This window comes from Acinonyx jubatus, chromosome D2 (genome assembly GCF_027475565.1).
Source record: "Acinonyx jubatus isolate Ajub_Pintada_27869175 chromosome D2, VMU_Ajub_asm_v1.0, whole genome shotgun sequence".
NCBI classification, from domain to species: Eukaryota; Metazoa; Chordata; class Mammalia; order Carnivora; family Felidae; genus Acinonyx; species Acinonyx jubatus.
In genome coordinates this window covers 53,588,787-53,614,238 of record NC_069393.1, presented here as the reverse complement: position 1 = coordinate 53,614,238, position 25,452 = coordinate 53,588,787, and the positions used below count along the sequence as shown (strand labels likewise).

General features: G+C 43.0%; 1 protein-coding gene across 4 annotated transcripts in view; it reads left to right on the top strand.

Annotated features, from left to right (window-relative positions):
- Nucleotides 1–768: 768 nt before the first annotated feature.
- The window catches only part of ALDH18A1 (aldehyde dehydrogenase 18 family member A1), a 41,749-nt gene continuing 17,065 nt past the window's right edge, over nt 769–25,452 (top strand). The window contains exons 1-8 of one of the 4 annotated variants that reach the window (XM_027062704.2): nt 769–988; nt 3,748–3,863; nt 12,480–12,694; nt 16,173–16,322; nt 16,411–16,515; nt 20,175–20,333; nt 20,747–20,837; nt 24,577–24,701. In XM_027062704.2, coding sequence (XP_026918505.1) covers nt 3,776–3,863; nt 12,480–12,694; nt 16,173–16,322; nt 16,411–16,515; nt 20,175–20,333; nt 20,747–20,837; nt 24,577–24,701 — 933 coding nt within the window. In that variant the 5' untranslated portion in view covers nt 769–988; nt 3,748–3,775. Of the gene's footprint in view, nt 989–3,747; nt 3,864–12,473; nt 12,695–16,172; nt 16,323–16,410; nt 16,516–20,174; nt 20,334–20,746; nt 20,838–24,576; nt 24,702–25,452 lie in introns of all 4 variants that reach the window. The other 3 variants (XM_053207016.1, XM_027062702.2, XM_027062705.2) reach the window with 3 other exon arrangements.

Below are 25,452 nucleotides of genomic sequence, written 5' to 3'. Positions count from 1 at the left end.
GCTCAAACCCACCAACAGGGAGATCGTGACCTGAGCCAAAATCCGATCCTTAACGGACTGAGTGAACTACCCAGCCGCACCTAAAGTAATGTTTAATAAATGAGGAAATGAATAAGGAGGCCCAGCAATGTTCTGGAGAAGGGGTAGACGCCTTCCTTGTCACTGGCCCCGCGTCAAGTGCTGTGCAGCCCCTACCCCCACCCCCCCCCCCCGTCCCTACACCTTTGTCTATACAAAACGTACCCTGTGACGAAAACACAGCAAGTAGGAAAGAGGAAGACGCTGAACTCTAATTTTAAGGGTAGATCCTCATTCGCCTTTGGAATAGTTCCAATTATCAGGGATTAACTACTACTTTTTAAATGCAATACTTCACCAGTGCCCTTGCTGAACAAGAATTGGGCTGGGACCCTTGGGTAAACCCCCAACGACTAGGAGGCAAGTCATTTTATCACAGTGACAACATTTTCGCATTTAAACAGCAAAAGAGCGTGGGTTCTGTAAATACAGGTATGTGCGAGTTGATCCAACCTATTTAAGGTGCGCGTGGGAGATGAGGTCAACTCTGACAAACACTCCTTACGGGTACCTACCAGCAGCTACCTGAGTCAGGCTCCTTTCCCGCCTCCCTGGGAAGCCCCGTGGGCCCCCCGCCCCTTCCCCCGTTCCCTAAGGGACGTGGACGTGCACCGGAGATGTGGAGCCCCGCCTCCCGGCGTCTGCCGAGGCCTTGGGGCGGGGCGGGGCGCGCCACGTGGAGCGCAGACCGTATTCTCCAAGGCGCCTACGCGATTGCCGCGGCGTAGCTCCGGCTTGGCCCTTCGCCCCACGTCAGCAGCGGAGGCCCCGCGGCCTGCGTTTACTCCACCGCCGCTGACGTAACGTCATCTTGCGGGACGTGGACGGAAGCAAAAGGGAGTAAGCCGGCGCCAGAATCGGCCCGGCGTGCAGTGCCGGCCGTGCGGCGGAGTCGGGTGCTGGTTGTGAGGTAGGCGCTCGGCGGCGGGGCTGGCGGCGGGGATGGCGCGACGCCGGCGCCTCCGCGGGGGCTGATGCGGCAACTGGCCCGCTGCGGGGAAAGGGGTGCGCGCCGGCCCGCGGGGGCTGCGAGGGCCCCTCCGGGCGGGAGGCCGACCCGGCGAGTGGGTGTGGGTGTGGGCGCGCGCCGACCGATGGCGGCTGGCTGAGCAGCCCGGGGCGCGCTGGCCGCCGGGGCGCTCCCAGGTGGCCGGGCGGGGAGGCCTTAGGGTCTTAGGAGCTTGGGACACCCGACCTCCGCGGCCGCCCTTGAGTACAGCCACACGGAGGAGCTGAGGGCTCCTTCAGTGGAGGCCCGAAGGCTCGGGGGACACCTCTCGCTCCGCGAGTCCGGAGCCAGCTTCCAGTGCACCTGCCTCGCTGCTGGTGATGTGCCCTGGTTTGTAATTGGCCACACGCCGACTGTCGGCGGCCTCCGTGTGCGGTCCCCCGCGGCCCGCCTGGGCTTTCGTCACCCCCTCCCTTTCAAAACCAGGCCCCCAGCAGCGGGGGAGTTCGCTCACGACCGCCCTTTGCAGTGTGGCACACCAGGGCGCGCCAGACTCCCCGCCCCCTTCCCTCCCCACCCTTTGCCTCCCCCCCCCCCCCCCCCCCCGCATCATTCGCCCCTGCTCTCTTAGGGGGCGAGATGTATCACCGGGTCTTTGTCTTGAAGTGGTGAGCCTTACACCAAGCCCGTGTTCCTGGGTGAAGTTTGTTGGGACTAAAGTTCAGTTCTCTAAGTCAGTAAGATAAGGGCATTCTGTTTAAAACGAGTAAAAGAGGTACTTGAGAAATGTCCTGAGTCAAAACATGGAAACTTTTTCCAATGGATGACATGGAGTCTAGACGCACAGACACAACGTACCCTTTGCTCCCTGGAATCAGCTGTCTGCTTATTGAGAGCATCCATTGCAGTCAGAGGGCGTGTGTTACAGGGGAGAGGCCAGGAAGGCTTGGTTTTAGGTCAGCGCTGTACCTAGTAAGTTAGTGACCTTGAACATTCAGAGCTCTCAGTTACTCTTAGATAAGAGAGAGGTAAACAGTCAGTATAATTACTGATTATGTCTGTCAGAATATTTATTGAATTCTTGTGCTCCTGACACATCCTGAAGGAAATAAAGAGGAAGTGGTAGGCCATCCTTAGTGCCTAAAAGAAGGAGCACAGCTGACATTTGTTGAGCAGATGCTGCTCCCACGCATTCCACATATTGTCTTATTTAATTCTCGCAGTAATCCCACGAGGTCCTTACTGTTACCATTCCTGATTTACAAAAGAGGCTTAGAAATCTAGGTGAGTAACCTTCCAAAAGGCACACAGCTAGCAAGTGCAGAGCTGGAACCCAGATCTGTCCGACTCCAAAATCTATGTTCCCTGTACAGTTTACCATGCTGTCAGTGGGAACTTTATGATCCTGTTGGGAAAAGCAACAGTAATACATGAAGCAGTTACAAGCCGATCTGTAGAATTATATCCAACCTCAGATGCTAGGGTTGCCGAGGAAGTTTTCATGAAGGAGATGGAACTAGAATTTTAGTGTCACAGTTTGATTATTTTACTTGTTTGGTGTTCCTCTTAGAGAATTTGTATGTAAATAATTGTTTAGCAACAATTACTGAAGGGATTTATATAAGCAGCACACAAGACCGTGGGCTTTTGTCATGCTCAGTGTTATGCAAATAATTTTCTCTTGGGATCTTCCAGACTGTCACAAACTGAAGTCAACAAAGACAGCACTTAGCACTTTCTGATGCCTATTGGATGACCTGTCTTTTACAATAGATGTATCCTGCCAATCTCTTCTCTCCCCTTTCTGTGACTTTGGGCAGTATAAATTGTAGAGCAACACATGCCACTCCTTGTTTCACTTTGCTATGGGCTGACTGCTGGTCTTTTGAGACACATTCAAGAGGGTTGGAAAAAATCCATCCAATCTATACAGCAAAAGTTAAAAAGAAGCCTGCAAGCAAAGAGAGTGCAGTATCTTTCTTATCTTTTGAAAACAGCAATTCTCTTTAGCATGAGAGCTGCAATAATGAGTGACTTATTCTCTGAGTATATGTAGGAAGGAGCCCCTAACCATAATCCATAACTACCATATCCCCAGCTCAAGTTTTTTTCTAGCCATGTGCTCATCCTCCACAAGATGTGCCCGTAGTCTTTTGAAATGCCAGTCATTCACAGGCATGGCACCCCCTCCCAGGGATGCAAGAGTGTGCTTTAGATTTCTGTGGGCAGGAGGGAGAAAGATGGCAGTAGCCTCTGGCCTTTCCAGCCTCTTCTTGTGCCAGCTAGGGTCAAGCAGACATTTGAAATATGTGGTTTACAGAGTTCTTTTGGGAGGTGATAGCAGGAAGGTAAAAAAGTCCACTGATTGGATGTTAGATCTGTTTTTTGTTTAAGACTCCCTAGTCGTGTAGGAATTGTAGTGAGGATTAAGTATCCATACAGCAACATTGTACCTTTTTGTCACTCCTAACATTTATAATCCTTAGTTTTCATTTGCTTACATAAAAACTAAGGTCCTAGGAAAGGAAGGATAGAGTTGGGACCTGGGAAGGAGCCATTTGTTGTCTCTTTTCTACATACAGAGCAGTTGGGAGTGTCCCTGATACAGAGGAGTTGGAGAAGAGTCCAGTTCTTGCTCTGAGAGTATGAGAAAGTGGAAGAAAATAAAATTAATTGTGTCTTATTTTCGTTTTCATGTTTTTTAAAACTGCTTTCGACAGATACTTTGATCAGTGACCACATCGCATCATGTTGAGTCAAGTCTACCGCTCTGGGTTCCAGGCCTTCCGCCAGCGTCTCCTGCCCGGGGTCCAGTCCACAGCCCTCTCCAGATCTCGTATGTACCATAGAAAACTTAGACATATATGGGAAGTATGGAAGTGTGTTTTGAGCAAAGTTTTAAAGGAGAAAAAAAAAATAACTTGGCAGAATTGGGCAAAGACAGTAAGCAAGGAAGCAGCTTACTGGTGAAAGTGTTTGTACTTATCAATAAAGTGAAACTTTTGGAGGTGATAGCTCTATGGCATTAATTGTGGTGATCGTTTCACCGGTATATACTTATCTACAGAATCATTAAGTTATACACATTAATTTTATGTAGTTTTTTCCGCCTGATTAAGTAATTAAAAGTTTTTCAAGTAAGGTGTTACCTGTAGTTGTTCTCCCAAAAATTTCTACAGGCTATTTTTGTTCATTACTTTTTTTTTTTGTAACTAAGTTTTGAATTTTCAGACCATTATAGATTCATGTGCTGTTGTAAGAACTAATACAGAGAGATCCTGATGCCCTTTACATGTTTTTCCAATATCTCAACCCAGATATTGGCATTGATATAGTCAATATAAGAATGTTTCCACCACAACATCCTTCACATTTCTCTTTATAGCTATGCCCCTCCTCCCCATCCCTAACCTCTGGCAATCACTAATTATTCTCCATTTCTATAATTTGTCATTTCAAAAAATGTTATGTAAGTGAAGTCATACAGTATGTGATCTTTGGAGATGGATTTTTTTACTCCGCATAATTCTCTGGAGAGCCATCCACGTTGGTTCTTTTTTATTACTTAATAGTATTTAATGATATGAGTATACCACAGTTAGTGTAACTATTCATCCATTGAAGGGCATCTGGTTGTTTTCAGTTTTGACTGTTATGAATAAGGCTGCTGTGAGCATTTGTGTACAGGATTTTGTGTGGACAGAGTTTGCATTTCTCTGAGATAAATGCCGAAGAGTTCAATTGCTGGGTCATATGGTAGTTGCATGTTTAGTTTTATAAGAAGCTACCAAACACTTTTTGCAGAATGGCTGTACCAGTCTACATTCACCCCAGCAGCGTATGAGCAGTGCCCTTTCTCTTCATCTTCCCCAACATTTGATGTTGTCATTCTTTGATTTTAGCCATCATGATAGGTGTGAAAGGATACCTTCAGTGTGGTTTTAACTTGCTTTTCCCTAATGGCTAATGATGTTGAACATCTTCTCTTGTGCTAGTTGGCTGTCTTTATATCCTCTCTAGTGAAATGTTTCTTTCTCATTTTTAAATAGATTGTTTTTTTATTGTTGAGATTTTGGAGTCCTTTACCGTCTAGATACTAGTCCTTGGCAGACCCTTGGTTTGAAGGATTTTCTCCCAGTTTACACATAGCTTATTGTTTCAGTCCTTCAACAGGATCTTTCACAAAGGAAAGGTCTTTTTGTTTTGATGACGTCCCATTTATCAGTATTTTCTTTCACTGATTGTGTGTCTGGGGTCAAGTCTAAGCTTTGTGTAGCCCTGGATCCTGAAGATTTTCTCCTGTGTTTTTTCTAGAAGTTCTATAGCTTTACATTTTACATTTAGGAGTGTGATCCATTTTGAGTTAATTTTTGTAGAAGGTGTAAGGTTTAGGTCAGCGTTCATGGTTTTGCCTGTGGACATCTAGTGATTCCAGCAGCGTTTGTTGGAAAGCTATTTGTCATGTTTTGCGGGGCTGTTTTCCCTGATATCAAGTAAATCTTATCAGTAATCTGTCTCTAGATCTTATTGTAAGAGGTCATACTTATCAACTAATCAAACTTATCACTATCCAGAGGAAAAAACCCTCTATTTCCCCGTTCACATAAAGAAGAATATAAGAGATAAAGGATCAGGGTCTAGAGCCAGGTTCCCTGAGTTTTAAAACTAGCTGTGCTACTTACTTACTAAGTAACTTAGTTACATAAAACAACTGTAGATTTAGGTCACAATTTTGTGTTGGGCCTGGCTCGGCTGCAGGGTGGTTCTGTGTCTGTGTCAGAACTCACTGGCTCAGGTCTGATTGTTGAGGTCTGGGTGGCCTCTGCTGGGATGATGAATCATCTCTGTTCCATGTGGCCTCTCATCCTCCAGCAGGCTAAATACGGCTTCTTCATATGATGCTTTCAGGGTTCCCAAGTAGAACATGCAGGGAAACCACAAGACCTCTTGAGGCCTAAGTTCAGAATTTATGCAGTGTTACTTCTGCTACATTGTAGTAGTCAACACAAGTCATAGTGCTGGCCCAGAGTCAGAGGATGGGAGAACAGAATCCATCTGTTGATGGGAGAAGCTTTAAGGTATTGTGGCCATTTTTGCAGTCTGGTAATGTTAACAAGTTACTCAGCTTCTCTGGGCCTCAGTTTCCTTACTTATAAAATGAGTGATAATACTAACAACTAACTCGTAATAATACTTAACTCACGAGAATTCAGTGTGATGCTGATAACAATAGCTGACACCTTTTTTTTTTTATAATACCAGCTAATATTTATGGAGTCTTTATTTTGTGCCAGTTTTTGTTCATGCATCAAGTTGTTTTATCCCCTACAACAGGTAAGGTAATGGCAAATAAGCACAAGGGCTGAGATTCCAATCCAGTTAGTCTAGCTCCAGAACCTATACTCGTCCTTTTATATATCCTCTGCCTCTGTAAAAGGTGTGTGAATACCTAACACAATTCTCTGTATATACTAAATATTCAGTATTTTTATAGTTTTTACTATTGCTTATTCTCATTGGTCTCATTCACAGAAAGAGGCACTTTCTGATCTTTTCCCTAGATTTTTCAATTTTGTGTCCAGATTTTTCTGGATTCTGGAGCCCAGTGTTCACTGACATGATAAGCAGAAGAGCAGAAAAGAAATAAGAAAAGCAAAGTTAGAAAGTATGTACATGTAAACACAGAAGGAAATGGAAGGCCAGGAAGGGAGATAGAAATCCTATCAGGGTCCCCTCTTGTTCAGGCCTGGAACACAGGCTCATTGATTGCTGAGCATCAGTGCATAATGCTGAAAGGGTAGCTTACTTCCCTTCCCTTGGTGTATGGTGTGTGGCACTTTTGAGGAATATGGACAACTTTCTTCTCACCCCACTCCAGACACATGTACACACACACACACACACACTCAGTATCCCCTCATTCTAACCAGGAGGAGATGGCTTTTCTGAGGAACCTAGGGCCCTAAAGGTTCCTTAGAAGATGGGAAGAGATTACCCATCCAGGGTAATCTTAGATTTTTTTCTAACTAATCAAGGCCTTCGTGGTCCTCAGTATGGACCCTAAAAAGTGTGATACTCTAGAACATAAAAAATGCCCCCAGGAAGGGTAGGGTCAATCTGGCAGGGTAGAAGCATCGCTGAACAGGAAACCCAAAAAGCCCTGGATCCCACAGAACTGTCCCTGGTGCTAGAATCCACTGGATGTGACTGAGCTTGTCTGGATGTGCTTGAAACCTTATTCATAGTTGTTTCCTCTTGTTGAACCTTGTCAGCTCTGATCGGCTGTGACCCACTTGGCTGCAGCCAGAATGACCCTTGACCGCCTGGCACCAAGGTGTGCTGGTATCTCTGCTGATAAAGATTGTGGGTCAGGAACCTTTTTCATGCTAACCTGGTCTGCTAGATTGTGATTGGTTTCTGCCATTTGATCACCTGGACTGACAAGCTTGTGTCACTACCTGTGTCCCTAAGGTACCCTCTTACGCTGCCCCACCCATGCTCAGCACTCTCCAGGACCCAATAAGCTCTTCAGGGACAGGAAAGAAAAATGGCTATCGGTCCTAGTCCTGATAGCTATCAAAGCGTTGCATGATACTTGGGTGTAGCCCAGAGCTTTGTAAATAGTCGCTAATGATCCCGGATCCACACCGAAGAGGAGTAAGTCTCTCCCTCTACCACCCCCTGTCTATAAGTCATTGAGGCCAGAATTATTATGTGTACAGCTTTTAAGCTTAAACCTAGATGTATATGTTGCTTGTGATAATATCCCTGGAAACTGAGCCACAGTACCTGTATTGGTGAACTCAGTGAAAAAAGGGAACTCTGCACAGAACTTAGCCCCAACACAAACCAGCCCTGCAGTCCCTGGGACTCCCACAGCAGGAAGAGACAACTCACCTGTGAGTCCAGTAAAGTGCCGAGTCCCAGTTCTATCCCAGAGGATGGACCTAGTGAGCAGCTTTGTGCCAGGAACTAGACTGTAAGCTGTTGTGAAAAAAGACCATATTGGGGCGCCTGGGTGGCTCAGTCGGTTAAGCGTCCGACTTTGGCTCAGGTCACGAACTCGTGGTCCGTGAGTTCGAGCCCCGCGTCGGGCTTTGTGCTGACTGCTCAGCCTGGAGCCTGTTTCAGATTCTGTGTCTCCCTCTCTCTCTGCCCCTCCCCCGTTCATGCTCTGTCTCTCTCTGTCTCAGAAATAAACAAACGTTAAAAAAAAGTTCTTTAAAAAAAAAAAAAAGACCATATCATCTTGTATCTCCACAAAGCTGAAGCATAATCACTTTTAAAAATGGTAATGTAAGAGACACAAAAAAGGACTCTTTACTGCTTCATTAAAAATGTTCATTCTAAGATTTGTGTGTGAAGGAAGCAGAGGGGAGGAGAACACACATGATCTTCTGGTCCACGAGAATAAGATTCTGCGCACTTTACCCACCATTGTTACAGCATAGAGAAAATGATAGAAGTCACATTATAGTTAGAGAAGTTAGTGGTCAGGAGTTAGAGGTAGTGGGTCTAGAGATATCTGGGAAATCTGTCAATGTAAAGGAGGGCGATAATGGTTGATTCGAGTGGGGTAAGTTACTTTGCAATAGTACCATTTTAGAATGGTCCAAAAAGTGGCTTGGAATGATTACTATAGTAATCCGTTCAAATTTTTATGAATTGCGTGTAATGACAGAGAACTCTTTGAGGAGGAAGTGCGTAAAGTTTAGTCCTGTTGAGGACCTCTATTACTCATCTTGACTTCCTTCTTGTAATCAAGGAGTCCCACCAAGAGAATGTCCATTTGCTGTGAGTAAGACCATCCATCAGCAAGGCTTCATTTGCCTTTCTGCCTGTGCACTCATTCTTCTGTATCAGTTACAGTTAGGTCAGGTGTGCATAATAGAAAATCCAAAATTAAAATGGCTCAAACAGGATAGAAGTCTGTTTCTCACTCTTTTTTTTTAAAGGTTTTTTTTAAGTGTATTTATTTATTTTGGGGGGCAGGGTGCAGAAAGAGGAGAGCGAGAATCCCAAGTAGGCTCTGCACTGCCAGCACGGAGCCCAATGTGGACCTCAGACTCATGAACCGTGAGATCATGACCTGAGCTGAAGTCAAGAGCCAGATGCTTAACCAACTGACCCACCCAGGCACCCCTAAAGATTTTTATTTTTAAGTAATGTCTACACCCAACATGGGGCTCAAACTTAGAACCTCGAGATCAAGAGTCATATGCTCTACCAACTGTGCCAGCCAGGCATCCCTCTCTCTTTTGAAAGGAACCTGAGGTTCTCTAAGAAGGGAGGCAGTCCAGGGCTTTCAGAATAGCTCTGTGAAATCATTAGGCATCCACACTCCTCCTTTTTAGTTACTCCAAAGTTCTTGATGTTTTCCTTACAGTCTAAAATTATGTTGGAGCTCCAGCCTCACACCCGTGTTCTAAGCAGCTGGATGGATGAAGGGAAGAAGGAAGCACTTCTCTTTTGAAGGAAATTTCTAGAAATCCCCATAACATTTTCATATGTATCTCATTAACCAGAACTTAGTCACATGGCAATGTCTAGCTGTACAAGAAAGTTTGGGAAACATAGTTTTTTGACTGGTGGCGGTGCTCTGCTCAAAGTCTCTTAATTTGTGAGAGAAAGGGCTAATGGGTAATTATTAAGCAGCCAGGAGGAGGAGTTACATCTGTGAGAAGTGGGGAAGGGATTCAGTGCTTGCCATTCAGCTCTTACTGCTTTACTTTTTTGACTTTATGCAATATATGTGAGTGTGTGTGTGTATGTTTGTGTGTATGTGTGTGTGCAATATTTGCTTCCTTAGAAATCCTGTGTAGTGTTGCAAGAAGAAAGAATCAGGAAAGGATTGCTTAGAAGTGGATATCCAAAGGGATTGAAAGTGTCTGACTCCAACACTCCTTGTCCTTTAGAAAGCTGTCAGGTTTTTTAATCATTGTTATAGACACCTAAAATCAGGCTACCATGTCGGAGAGAAAATTTATAGGTGGATTGGTTATGATTTTTTACCACTCATACCAATTACTTTTTTTTTATTTGTTTATTCTTTAATTTACATCCAAGTAATTAGCATATAGTGCAGCAATGATTTCAGGAGTAGATTCCTTGATGCCCCTTACCCATTTAACCCGTCCCCCCTTCCACAACCTCTCCAGTAACCCTCTTTGTTCTCCATATTTAAGAGTCTCTTATGTTTTGTCCCCCTCCCTGTTTTTGTATTATTTTTGTTTCCCTTCCCTGTTTCATATCTTAAAGTCCTCATATGAGTGAAGCCATATGATATTTGTCTTTCTCTGACTAATTTTGCTTAGCAGAATACCCTCTAGTTCCAGCCATGCAGTTATAAATGGCAAGATTTCATTCTTTTTGATTGCCAAGTAATACTCCATTGTGTATGTGTGTGTGTATGTATGTGTGTATATACATATATATACATATATATATATACATATACATATATATACATATATATACACACACACACCATTTCTTCTTTATCCATTCATCCATCGATAGACATTTGGGCTCTTTCCATACTTTGGCTATTCTTGATAGTGCTGCTCTAAACATTGGGGTGCATGTGCCCCTTTCAAACAGCATACCTGTATCCCTTGGATAAATACCTAGTAGTGCAATTGCTGGGTTGTAGTGTTCTGTTTTCAATTTTTTGAGAAACCTCCACACTCTTTTCCAGAGTGGTAGCACTAGTTTGCATTCCCACCAACAATGCAAGAGGGTTCCCCTGTCTCCACATCCTCACCAACATCTGTTGTTTCCTGAGTTGTTCATTTTAGCCATTCTGACAGGTGTGAGTTGGTATCTCATTGTGGTTTTGCTTTGTATTTCCCTGATGATGAGTGATGTTGAGCATTTTTCATGTGTCGGTTGGCCATCTGGATGTCTTCTTTGGAGAAGTGTCTATTCATGTCTTTTGCCGATTTCTTCACTGGATTATTTGTTTTTTTGGGTATTGACTTTGATAAGTTCTTTATAGATTTTGGATACTAACCCTTTATCTGATGTGTCATCTGTAAATATCTTCTCCCATTCTGTCGGTTGCCGTTTAGTTTTACTGATTGTTTCCTTTGCTGTGCAGAAGCTTTTTATTTTAATGAGGTCCCAATAGTTCATTTTTCCTTTTGTTTCCCTTGCCTCCAGAGACGTGTTGAGTAACAAGTTGCTGCGGCCAAGGTCAAAGAGGTTTTTGCCTGCTTTCCCCTCGAGGATTTTGATGACTTCCTGTCTTACGTTTAGGTCTTCCATCACATTTTGTCCGTGGTGTAAGAAAGTGGTCCAGGTTCATTCTTCTGCCTGTCGCTGTCCAGTTTTCCCAGCACCACTTGCTGAAGTGACTGTCTTTATTCCACTGGATATTCTTTCCTGCGTTGTCAAAGATTAGTTGGCCAGACGTTTGTGGGTCCATTTCTGGGTTCTCTATTCTGTTCCATTGATCTGAGTGTCTGTTTTTGTGCCAGTACCAATTACTTTGTTCTTTCATGTCTTTGCTAGTCAGGCTCACTCTCTTTTTTATAATGGTGTGATTTCTTTAAAAGCACGCTTTTTTTTCACCTGATGATGAAAGCGATGTGTTTTGTTGCTTAAATTTGAAAGACATAGATAAGAATTAGGAAGAAAATTAAAATCACCTGTAATTCAATAAAAAATAAAAACATTAACGTTTTGATTTATTTTCATCTTTTTTCCATGCATTTAGACACGTAGGGGGAACTAACGTATCATGAGCGTTTTCCTATGTTATTAAAAATTCTTACAAAGTTCATTAATCCTTCTGACTTTTTTTGGTGTTTACTCCACTTGTGATTTTTCCTATTATGTATAACACTGATGAACAGGCTTGTGATTAATCTGTCTCCATCTCCAGTTGGTCTCTTAGAATAAATTAAAAAAAAATTTTTTTAATGTTTTATTTATTCTTGAGAGAGAGAGAGAGAGCATGAGCGAAGGAGGGGCAGAGAGAGAGCGGGATGCAGAATCCGAAGCAGGCTCCGGTCTCTGAGCTGTCAGCACAGAGCCCGACACAGGGCTCGATCTCACAAGTGGTGAGATCATGACCTGAGCCAAAGTCGGACGCTCAACTAAGCCACCCAGGCACCCCAGAATAAATTTTTGAACTTAGAATTACTGCATCAAAAGATGTGAACATTTTTAAGACTTTTGATACATTTTGCCAACATGTCTTCAGGAAAGATTGTTTTGTTTAAACTCTTCACAGTGTTTGAGTGTATCTGGGACCTGTACTGGGTGTAAACTCCACACAATACTGGAATAAGAACATGCTGGATATACTGCCTTTTGATATACTGATTTTACTCCATCAAGAATGATAAAGCTATTTTTTTGGCTAAACTGATTAATATTGTATATTTATCTTTTTAATGAGAAGTTATACATTTCTCTTTTTGCTTGCATTTGACTTTGGGAGCTACAGACCGTGTCCAGCCTTCAGCCATCAGACATGTTCGTTCTTGGAGCAACATCCCCTTTATCACTGTCCCCCTCAGTCGTACACATGGCAAGTCTTTTGCCCACCGCAGTGAGCTGAAGCATGCCAAGAGAATCGTGGTGAAACTTGGAAGTGCCGTAGTAACCCGGGGGGATGAGTGTGGCCTTGCACTGGGGCGCCTGGCATCTATTGTTGAGCAGGTAATTGCCAAGATGGAAAATTCTCGTAAACAAAAATAATAATGGAGTTTTTAAGCTCTCAGTTCAGTTTTGTTTTTCTTTTTCAACCCTGACTTTATTCCCAACCCACCCTAACCATCAGTTCAGGTTTATCAGCTTGTAAAAGTACTCTGAATGTAATAGATTTAACACAATCTGAAAACTCCCTTTGCCAGTGAAGATACCAGTGGACCCAACATCCCAGGGCAAGCAAAGGGGGATGTCAAGGAGTAAAGTTGATTTCATGCATTTCATGGCCTCAGGCTTCTTAGTGATAAGGAGCTGTACATGTCAGTAATTCTTAATTCTGCCTGCACATTAAAATTGTGTAAGGGGCCTGGCTTCATGCTCAGTCTCTGGGGTGGGGCTCAAGCACCTGGATTTTTAAAGTTCCCTGGGTGACTAACATGTAGTCAGGGTTGAGTATCCAGATGGATGTTGAGCTTTTTTTTGTTCCTGTTTTGCTAAGCTTTTTTTTTGTTCCTGTTTTGCTAAGCCCTTTATTTTTTAATTAGGCCAATAATATTGAAATAAATATGAGCTATCATTGCAAAGATTTTCCAAGTTCAGATATTTGAAAAGACTTATCAAACTCCACAGAGATACCCACATAAGACTTTCATTTAAAGGCAAAGGATATAAGGCAGCAAGAGAGAGAGAGAGTACAAGCAAGCATCAGGTGTCCAAGAGACATCCGTGCACAAGCCCCCCAAGGTATTTATTTGCACAGTCTGTCTCACATCGAATCACAAAGAGATCTTTATACAGGGAATCTTACTTAACCTTTGGAAGGGCTCCAAGCTTTCCATTGGGGATTTTATGTCCCACTGACTATGCCAATAAGCCAGGCTGACTGTAGACTATCAGTAAAGAAACTGACCTTAGGGGTCGACATGGGACTTGTAGACTTTAAACATCACATTGCACATCCACTACCTATCTTTGCCAAGAGCAGGTATCAGTAAACTTTTCTATAGGAAACTTTTTCTACAGAAGGCCAGATAGTAAACATTTTAGGCTTTGTAGGCCAGATGGTCTCTGTCTCAAATACATGTCTCTACCATTGTAGCACAAAAGCAACCATAGACAATATGTAAATGAATGGACATAGCTGTGTTCTAGTAAAAAGTTTATTTACAAAACCAGGTGCAGGTGAGATTTGACTTGCTGCGTATAGTTTGCCAGCTCCTGACCGAGAGTCAAAAACCAGACATCCAGGCATTACGGAGATAAAACTAGAACTTTTTCATTCTATCTGTAACTCAACTGTGTCCTCCATGACCCTATTTTTAGTTTTTAAAAAACAATTTCTCTGATGAGTTGGTGACTGCTAACTAAAACTTGATGGAATTTTCTTTTCAATATTTTTTGTATTAAGCAGTTTTATCAAGTCAGCCTCTCAGATTTAGTCCATCAGATCAATTCAGTTGAACAGATATGTATAAAAAGGCTACATTGTGAGAGACTTCACAGACATGTAACTGTTATCTCTGCCCTTGGGGAGCCAGAATCAGGACTTCCAAAGCACTTAGGTGATTGTTCAAGGCAGTAAGTAATCAAGCAAGTGGGCCCAAACCTTTATTGATGTTCGTATCTTGCAATCTTTGGCCAGCCAGTGGAGGCCACTTTGTTGGCTCCTGAGTCTGTCTATCATGGTCAGATGCCTTGGATAAGACAGTTGACTCTGCATATTAGTAGTGCCCTGATCTAGAAAGCCCTTCCATGAGGTCTGTGGGTATCTGGCGACCTAAGCAAATCATTACTGGAGTCTTCCCACTGTTTTCATCAAGTTTCTCCTCTGCACAATATCTTCAGTCTGCTTTGGAGACCACCACAATTCCTCTACATGGCTTCTTGCCTAATGAAATGATCCACTTCATTTCCCATTCTCCCTGGTGAGACCACCACCACTTTCAGGCTTACTTCCTCTCTGGCCCACCAACATGACGTACTCATTCCTGTCCTTGTCCCCCACCTGGAATTCACTCATAGAGCCTCCCCTTCCTTAGAATCACACAACTCCATAGGCACCACTCACACTGTGCACTTAGCAGCAGGGAACATTTCCCCTCTGTTGGTGCAAATCCTACCACTCATGAAGGCTCAGGCTTAGTACCAATTCTCCTAGGAGGCCTCAAGAATAACTACACTCTCGTTTGAACTTCCCATCTCTGGTCCCCTCAGTCATTTGACAAGCTAAAAAAATTGGGTCAATGTGAACACTGATCAGATCTTTTATATATATGTGTTTCCTTAATGTTTATTTATTTTTGAGAAACAGGGATAGAGAGGCAGAGGGGAGGGACAGAGAGAGAGGGAGATAGAATCCCAAGCAGGCTCCATGCTGTCAGCACAGAGCCCAATGTGGGGCTCAAACTTACAAACTGTGAGATCATGACCTGAGCTAAAACCAAGAGTTGGACGCTTAACCGACTGAGCCACCCAGGCACCCCTGGATCTTTTATATTAAAGAGTTAATTGAAATGTTTTAGGTGACAGTGGTTTTTTTTGGGGGGGGGGGGAGGCTATGCATATATATTCCCTGTCTTTTAGCAATTACAATACTGCTGAAATATTTATAGATGAAATAATATATCTAGGGCCTGGGATTTGTTTGTATTAAAATAATGGTGAGGCTACCTGTAAAGGCAGTACTAGAGAGTGGGAAATTGCCCTGAGAAATAATTGTTGAAGCTAGGTGATGGGTACATGGGGATTTATAAAACTGTTTTTACCACTATGGTTAAGTATGAAATTTTCTACTATAAAAAGTTATTTTTTATAATCATGGTTTATCACAGGTGTTTGTGAGTTTCTGAGCCAGCTTCTAGGGCTCAAACATCAGGAAGAATGGACATGTTAGGAATATGGACTCTATTTGCAGCTTGAATCTTTGATTCTTTCAATGTAGATCTGTCCAAAGTAGGGAACAAAGTGACCACAGCTAGTTCTAGGTAGACAAAACAGGACAAGGTCAGCATCTGTCCCTGCTTTAGCCCAAGGGGACTCATAGGGATCAACATACGACAGAAAGAGCCTCAATCTCCCAGGTTATACCTTAGAACCTAAGAAGCCATTTGCTGAGTTTACACTGCAATTCTTAGACTTCTTTTTCTGGAACAACTAGGCCTTCTGCATTATAGATTCCAACAGATACCATCAAGTTCTGTGGATGTCAAATCTGCCTGCACACCAGAATCTCCTTATTAAAAATTTCTGATCTCTGCTACCTCCTCATCAGATTTGAGGCAGCATGTAGGAATCTGTATTTTTACCAAACAACCTGGGTGATTCTTCCACAGCCAGCCCAGCTGGTCCATAAGCCAGCATCTGGGATCCACCCAATTGTCTGTCTACCCTACCTGAGTCTCTTGTGCCGGTAAGGTAGACGCTACCTCTCTGAAGAGAGGAAGGAGATGATAACAGTGATTTGTGGTGCCTTTTCCTTCGTCGATGTCAGGTGTCAGTGCTACAGAATCAAGGCCGAGAGATGATGCTGGTGACCAGTGGAGCCGTGGCCTTTGGCAAGCAACGCTTGCGCCATGAGATCCTTCTGTCTCAGAGCGTGCGGCAGGCCCTGCACTCAGGGCAGAACCAGTTGAAAGAGATGGTGAGTGGTGCTTCCCCACACCCTGTAATGGGTCCGCAGGCCTCCTTCCCTCACTCCCAGTCACACCATATCTATTTGTGTGTTACAGGCAATTCCAGTCTTAGAAGCACGAGCCTGTGCAGCCGCCGGACAGAGTGGGCTGATGGCCTTGTATGAGGCCATGTTTACCCAGTACAGCATCTGTGCCGCCCAGGTGAGAGACTCACCTTTTTAGAGAGGTGTGGGGCCCGTGAGAGTGATTGCCGTGGAGCAAGAGGGTGATGAGCGGGGGACTCTAGAGCCAGACTGCCAAGATACAGTCTTAACTCCATCACTTGTTAGTTGGGAAACCTGGAGAAAGTCTTTTGGTCTAACTTTTTTGTGCTTCAGTCTCCTCATATGAAAAAAGAAGATAATATCAGTGCCTACTTGAGAGGGTTTTTGGAAAAAGCTAATGAGAAAATCACATGGAAAGCATTTAATGTAGTGTCATTCTCAGTAATTATTAGTACTTGTTATGGTACTAATAATTCTTTTTTTTAATGTTTTTTATTCATTTTTGAGAGAGAGTGAGCAGGGGAAGGGCAGAGAGAGAAGGAGACAGAATCAATCGGAAGCAGGCTCCAGGCTCCGAGCTGTCAGCACAGAGCCCATCATGGGACTCAAACTCCCTAACCACAAGATCATGACCTGAACCGAAGTCAGATGCCTAACCGACTGAGCTACCCAGGCGCCCCTATACTGATAATTCTTCTAGCTATTACTCTAAGTGCTTATACTTTTCCTGAAGACAGAAAAGTTAGATGTCTTTATTTCATGGGCTTCTTTGACTTCAGGTGGCTTGCCTCTCTTTGCACCTGGTTGCCTTCTACAATAAATTTCTAATAAGCACTGAAGGAAAGAAAGATGCTTTTGGTGGGTTTTCATTCATTCAGCAAATATTTGTTGAGCACCTACAGTGTACCAAGAAGTATGGTAGGCATTGGGGATACTGTGGTGAACAAATCAACCATGGTTCCAGTCCTTATGGAACTTCTACATTTTTAGTGGTTGCTCCAAATGTTCTAGAGCCTTCTTTCCACATTGTACTTTTTCAATTGTATTTTTAATCGTCATACAACTACATACTAGAAACATGTAAATGTTACAAAGCAGCTACAACTACACACTAGAAACATGTAAATGTTACAAAGCAGCTAATAGTCACTTCACAAAACAACTGAAAAAATTGAACTCCCCAAGTTATTATCTTCAGACACCTTTGCTGCCTCTGATCCCACATTTACACAGATGTTATTTGACATAGGTGATGTTATATGTATATATCCTCTCAGGTTTTGCTCTTTCATTTCCTGCTGCTCTTCTCTTTCTCCATAATCTTCACAGTGTTATCCACAGTGATGTTGTGGTATTGTGCCAGAATGTCCTTGAGTGAAGTGAGCTGAAACAGAAAGTCATGGACTTGTCCACCTGTTGCCTATAGCTGAGGACCCCACTGTCTTAGATTTTTTTTTTCCTGTTAGTATGAATACAATAGAAATCTTCATTTCTGTCACCCATTATTGTCAGCTCTCTTTTCCACAATCCAATGACAGTTTCAGTCTTCAATGTTTTTTATAAGTGCCTGGGGCCAGATGAGGAAACTTAGGTCTAGGATCTGTGCTTTTGTTTTTTCCCACGTATGATGGTTTTTCAGGTTTTTTGGTTTGTTGTAATGAAAGTAGCTTTAAAAGTCACTGCATGTCAGCCATGGCTTCCATTAACATTGATGTGGAAGAGTTCTGTCCCCTCCATTCCAGCAGGCATCCATCCATGGGCCCTTCTCTGTCACATGTTTGCCTTCCCTGGGGATCTTACTGCAAGAAATCTTTGCCCTTTGTACTTTCTCCTATGGTTTCTTGTTGTCTTTAGTAATCCTGTTGTAAAGACCATTATCAGTGGCTTTTGGAAATCTCCACTAAGTTGTTTGTCACGTTAAAGACTTAAGTACAGCAGCTTATTTTTTCTTCATAGAAATGAAATTAATGTGCATCTTAACAGACTGCCCTTCTCCACAGACATACTTTTCTCTCTTTAGGGCTCTTCTATCCCTTTTTTGTTAAACTATTTGAGCAACAAGTATTTTCACTGGACTTTTATACCTCCTATTTGCCTCTCCTACACACATTTACTTTATCATTTGACCTTTCACCTGCATGGCTAGAATCTATATGTTCTGTTTGACCCAGTCCTGTTTTTCCTGCAGGACTGGACTTTCCTGAAAAGGAGTTCATGATCTATTCTTACAAAAGATGTGCCCCATTCCACTTTCCCCAAACCGTCAACAGTTTTATTCTCTAGCTCAGCAGCTCATGAAGGGCCTGACATTTCTAAAGTACTGAACAAATTTTGAGTGAGTGAATTATTTCCTTTAGTCACGTTACCATTTTATCTTCCTCACCTACATTTTATATGTCATTAAGGCTGCTGTTATCTTCTCAGTTCCCATAGCCAGACCCTAGCTCAGGGCTTAACCATTCCCACTGTTACTGTTTGGGTACCTTACCTCTTGACAGTCTGCCTGCAGCCTTTCCTTCTTCAACCTGCCCTACATTGCAAGAACCCTTCTTCCTTAAATATTTGAAGGATTTCATTGAAACATTGATTTATGAGTTTCAGGGCTTATTGCCATTAGTTTCTTGCTGTTGTTCTCAGTTACCTTCTCTTCTGCTAACTATTGCCTAATACTCTGAGGTAAGCAAGGAAGCAGAGCTGTCTGCCCACCCCCATACCCAGCTCGCCACTGTACCTTTGAGCACCTTATGCTCATCCCCTGTGCTGAACTAAGTTACATCCAGCTCTTCTTTCAGTTTGTGACTGAAGACTCACCTCTATAAATCTCTCCGACCAATCCCACATGCTCAAACACAGTCTGTGTTAACGGCACCAGTGGTCAGTTGCCGAGCAACAGTGGCCACACAGGCCTATTCCATTTTGTCTCATACACTTCTCCGAACAGAGCAAACCATTCTTTGACTCACTCACCAAATATTTCAGTGCCTTCTGTGGCCAGCCCCTGAATCAGATGCTAGATACAGAGATATTTTAGCAATTAATCACTTCCCCCAAAGTGTATCTCTCTAGAATTCATACATTAATTATAATGTTTATTTATTTATTTTGAGAGAGAGTATGCACATGTGCAAGCAGGGGAGAGGCAGAGAGGGCTAGCAAGAGAATCCCAAGCGGGCTCCACGCTGTCAGCACAAAGTCCGATGTGGGAGTCAAACTCACAAACCATGATGACATCGTGACCTGAGCTGAAATCAAGAGTCAGATGCTTAACTGAGCTTCCCAGGTGCCCCATAAAGTTCACAGGTTAATTTTTTTTAATTTGTTTTTAATGTTTATTCATTTTTGATAGAGACAGAGTACAAGCAGGAGTGGGGCAGAGAGGGAGAGGGAGACATAGAATCCAAAGCAGGCTCCAGGCTCTGAGCTGTCAGCACAGAGCCCCATGTGGGGTTCGAACTCACAAACCATGAGATCATGACCTGAACTGAAGTCAGATGCTTAACCGACTTGAGCCACCCAGATGCCCCTTATAGGTTAATTTTCTTAATCCTGTAAGTGGAAAAGATTTAGTAGCTCTCTGAGAATTGAAGTACTTTTACAAGAAGTCTTGAGCATCCTTTAATATCCCAAGTGATTAATTTTTCCCATCTCTAAAAGAATTGGATGAGCATCCAAACATGTGTGCTCCATTCCGATGTGTATGGGATGCAGAAATCTAGAGTTTAACTCCTCTCCTGTTAGCATTTTTTGTATGCCACTGCTAGGAAGTTCGTAATTTTCCTCCTTCCTGCATTTCTGGATGCATTTAATTACTTTCAGATTTTGGTGACCAACTTGGATTTCCATGATGAGCAGAAGCGCCGGAACCTTAATGGGACACTTCATGAGCTCCTCCGAATGAACATCGTTCCCATTGTCAACACAAATGATGCTGTCGTGCCCCCAGCTGAGCCCAATAGTGATCTCCAGGGGGTAAATGTGGGTAAAATATTCCTAAGGGTTGAGCATGCTGGAGACTAACGCCACGCTATGCTGCATGTACTAACACTGGAAGTTTGGCATAAACAAGATGGAAGGATTGGGAGAGAAGCTGGCCTCATGGAGCGGGGGCTACATAAGCTCTTCTGAAGTCAGGGGGTCTCATTCAACAGGGTGAGGTGCAGTAGTGATTTCGGATGGTGCTTTGAGCGTGGCTTGTGTGTGCCAGGTGCATGTTTGGAAGTGGGGTGGCCAGGAGGCGCAGTGTTTTGCAGACAGAGGGGGCCTACAAGAGCTGTCATCTGTGCATTCTATCATTAACTTTGCCTGCCAGAACCTAGCAGAGTGCTTCTGTGAATGTCTTTTTGAACTGCGTAGTTCACTCACTTAATGACTTTTTACCTGCATTCCAGGTTATTAGTGTTAAAGATAATGATAGCCTGGCTGCCCGTCTGGCTGTGGAAATGAAAACTGACCTCTTGATTGTTCTTTCAGATGTAGAAGGTACAAAGTAATGCCTTTTCCTTTTATCCAACTTTTGTTTTAAATACTAAATGCGTGAGCACATGAATTCCCGTCTTTGTTTGAGTCCTTCTGATTTTTTAAAAATATAGACCCTTATTTTCTGAGCCATATGGTCTGACAGAGGATTTTTATGGCTCAAAGAAGGTGGGGGAGTCTGGGAGATGCAGTTTGAATGCTGAAATGTTGTCATTTCCAGGCACTTTTGTTTTTTTAGAACAGCTTTATACAGGTATAATTCACATACCATAGTAAACCAATAGTTCACCTATTTAAGACTTAGTTCATTGATTTTTAGTGTATTCATACAGTGGCTCAACCCTAACAATAGGTTTAGAACATTTTTATCACCACATTGTATCACCCCATACCCATCAGTGATCACTCCTCACTTCCCCCCAAATTCTCCAGCCCTAGGCAGCCTCTCATCTACTTTCTGTCTCTGTGGATTTGCCTATCCTGGACGTTTTACATTAGTGGAATCGTCAGTATGTGATCCTTGGTGACTGGTTTTCTTCACTTAGCATAATGTTTTCAAGGTTCGTCGATGTTACAGCATCTGTCAGTATTCCTTTTCTTTTTCTTCTCAAAGAATACTCCGTTGTGTATGTGCACCACGTTGTATTTACCCATTCATCGGTTGATAGACATTATGCTGCTGTGAACATTCATGTACACATTTTTGTGTGAACATGTTTTTTGTTTACCTAGGAGCAGAATTGATCATTTGGTAATTCTGTATGTGTTTAGCCTTTTGAAGAAGTGCCAGACTGGTTTCCAAAGCAGCTGCATCCTTTTACATTCCTGCCAGCTCCATATGAGGGCTCTAGTCTCTCCACATCCTTGCCAACACTTACCCTTATAATCTGCCTTTTCATTATAGCCATCCTAGTGGGTGTGAAATGCTATTTGATTGTGGTTTTGATCACTTTCAGTTTGTAACATAAATCATGAGACACATTAAATGGGAGCCACTGCAGAATTCCAAGCTATGGGGCCACCGTGGTCTCATGTGTTAATCTGTTTTTCTCTGCTGTTCCCCTTCCTCAAAGAAGGGTCCCTCTTGGCTCCAATTTGACTCTCCATTCACTATTCTCACTTTCCTAAGCTATGTCCATTTTACATTTTGACCCATAAGGAATATGGTAGCTGTGTCTAAAATAGGCCAAGTCTACAGGATCCCAAAAGTCTACCATTACATTCCCAGGAGATCAGGAAAACCTATTTAGTTTCCAACCCATACCCAAGGCAGGTTTCTTTGGCAGGACTTGTTTTCCAGTTTACACTCTAGTGGTGCAAGATTAAGGGCAGGGGCCTGCCTAGCAGAAGCAGAGGCAGATATAGATGGGTTGATCTGTCTTCTGCCCATGTGGGAAGTTCGATATATCATACTTGCATGTCAGTATTTCTACCTATAAGAAATCTTGGTACCATGTTTATCCACTGTAAATTTGAAATCTCAGGACAGGAACAGCTAGGTTGGGGTAAGAGTGAGCCACTCTGGAGATGAAGGCTTTTCAGTTAATCAACACATTTTTAAAAAAAAAAAATTTTTTTAACGTTTATTCATTTTTTGATAGAGACAGAGCATGAGTGGGGGAGGGCAGAGAGAGAGGGAGACACAGAATCCGAAGCAAGCTCCAGGCTCTGAACTGACAGCACAGAGCCCAATGCAGGGCTCGAACCCACGGACCATGAGATCATGACCTGAGCTGAAGTCGGACGCCCAACTGACTGAGCCATCCAGGCGCCCCTCCACAGATTTATATTGAATTTCTACTATGCTTAAATACTGTGTTAGGTGCTTTATAAATGTCAATTTATTGAATCCTTATAGCAATCCTGCAAAGCAGGTAGCTTAGCTTACTCAGATGAAGAAATTAAAAATTACATTCACACCAGTTAAATGGTGTATCCAGATTCACATAGTACCAGAGGCTGGTTTCACAACTAAATCTGTTCAGTTTAAAAATCTACACTCTTCCTCTCTTCTATACTGCTTTGCAAGGTAAAAGACATGAGTTTGAGAGATTAATACATAAAGCCCAATTTCAACTAGAGTCTAGTAAACTTTTTTTTTTAAGTAGTCTCTGCACTGAACAAGGGCTCGAACTCATGACCCTGAGATCAAGAGTCACGTGCTCTTCCGACTGAGCCAGCCAGGTGCCCCTCTAGTAAACATTTTTAATGTAGCCTTGAACACCAAAATTGGTCATCAGTGTTGATAGCATATGTCAGTACTTTCTTGTTATTGCCAAACAATATTCCACCATGTAGATACACCACATTTTATTTACCCATTCATCAGTTGATAGACATGTGAGCATTTATAACTAATGCTGCTATCCACATTTGTGTGCAAATGTACATGAATGTACAAAAAACAGGCTTGTGCTATTAACTCTTAATTAGTTATCCATTGAATGTTGATTTTTAGCACAATAATAGAATTTTGAATATGCTCTTGGTGGCTTTAAGAAGCTGCTATAAGGGAAAAAGAGGAGTAGGCAGACTATTAGAACTCTAGGCACTCTTCAGCATCTCTGGAGAAACTTTGTCTTAGGATTGTATAACCTTGACCATGTTATTTTTGTATGAAACCAAAATAGCGTCAGAATCCAAGCCTGTGATCTCATATCGTAGTGCCTTCTGAGAAAACTCCATCCCTGAGTCCAGGAGCCGTGGAGTGCTGGGTTGCAATGGACAGAGGTTGGAGAGGTAGTTTTTCTCTCCCTGTAATTGCTGCCCATGGTTAGCACTGCTGCATTTTATACCGGACCCTGATTCCCTCACTCCTCTGACTCCCCTTTTCCTGGAGGTGATGCATATAGCAGTATTGCATTAGAGATTTAGAATATGAAGCAGAAAGGGCTGTATTTTCACATGGGAAAAGTAGTAACTTAAACCAAAAACATCCCTGCCCACATGTCCTTGAGCCAGTCCCCAACCCCAGGCAGTTCCTCCCTGTACTTAGGCCTTGATGTGACTCCATTTTCACAGGCCCTTCATTTTTCTTTCCAAGGCTCCAACTGGCTATGTTTACAAGTGAAATGGTGAAGATTTTTAATCTTGGATTGTATGCATGTAACATTTCACGTAACTCATATTTTATATTATTCTACTCAACTATAAAAGGGACATAGGCTTTATGGTGATAAGTCCAGACTAAATGCCAAGAGTTGTATGCTCTTCTGCTGCCTCAGCATAACCTTCACAATGACTTCCCCATAACACAGGGATTATAATTAGTGACTGTTTCAAAGGATGCTGTGAGAGTTCATGAAAACCTGTCTCACATTTCATCCCACTTGGAAATAGTCACATTATAGTATATGGCTACTACACTGTTTCTGCAGTAGCCACTCATCTTTTTCAGTTACTTCCTTAATTCAGCATCTTAAGTAGCAGTGGCAGAGGTGAGGACAGCTTCCCAGTAGACAGTGGAGTGGGCAGGGCTGATAAGTGTTGCACCAAGGATATGGACATGCTGTGATGCTGGCAAACAGAATATAAAAGTATGTATGGAAAGTCCTGTTGCTGCTTTTCAGCATGGATAGACTATACAGATCACTTGTTCTTTTTTCTGGTTAGAGCTGGTAGAACACAGACTTCATCTGGATCAGTCACGTACAGAGTGGTTGGCAAGTGCCCAGGGGTATGTCTGTCTTGGGGGGCATGCCTTCCATTAAAGCAATACTGCCAACTCCTGTCTACTTTTTAGGTCTCTTTGACAGCCCCCCAGGGTCAGATGATGCAAAGCTCATTGATATATTTTATCCCGGAGATCAGCAGTCTGTGACCTTTGGAACCAAGTCAAGAGTAGGCATGGGTGGCATGGAAGCCAAGGTAAGGGTCTGATGCTGTTACTGCCTATAACAGCTAAAAAAACCAAACAATATTTTACCCTTTTTGCTTTTTTTTTAAGTTTTATTTATTTAAGTAATCTCTACACCCAACATGGGGCTAGAAACCCACGACCCTCAGATCAAAAGCTGCACACTTCTCCGACTGAGCCAGCTAGATGCCCCTACCCTTTTGACTTTTGTGATTGTTTGGGGGCTAATGGCTAAAATACTAGGCACATACACACTTAAATGTGCACATGTCTAAATACAGGTATAATGCATATTGTGTACCTATATTTTGTCATGTCTGTATATGTATTCTCTTCATTAATATTATATAGTGTGTTCATGTTATAAAGTCGTCAAGGGCAGGCTCCCTCTCTCCCTCTCCCTCTATATATAATTTTTTTTTTTAAGTTTATTCTGAGAGAGTGACAGCACGAGTAGGGGAGGGGCAGAGAGGGAGGGAGACATAGAATCTGAAGCAGACTCCAGGCTCTGAGCTGTCAGCACAGAGCCCAACGTGGGGCTTCAACCCACGAGCTGTGGGATCATGACCTGAGCCAAAGTTGGACGCTTAGCTGACTGAGCCACCCAGGCACCCCCTACTTTAAAGATTTTCTTAAATTTTTTTTTAAGTTTATTTATTTTGAGACTGAGAATGTGAGTGGGGTAGTGGCAGAGAGAAGGGAGAGAGAGCATCCCAAGCAGGCTCCGCACTGTCAGTGCAAAAAGCCTGATGCAGGGCTTGG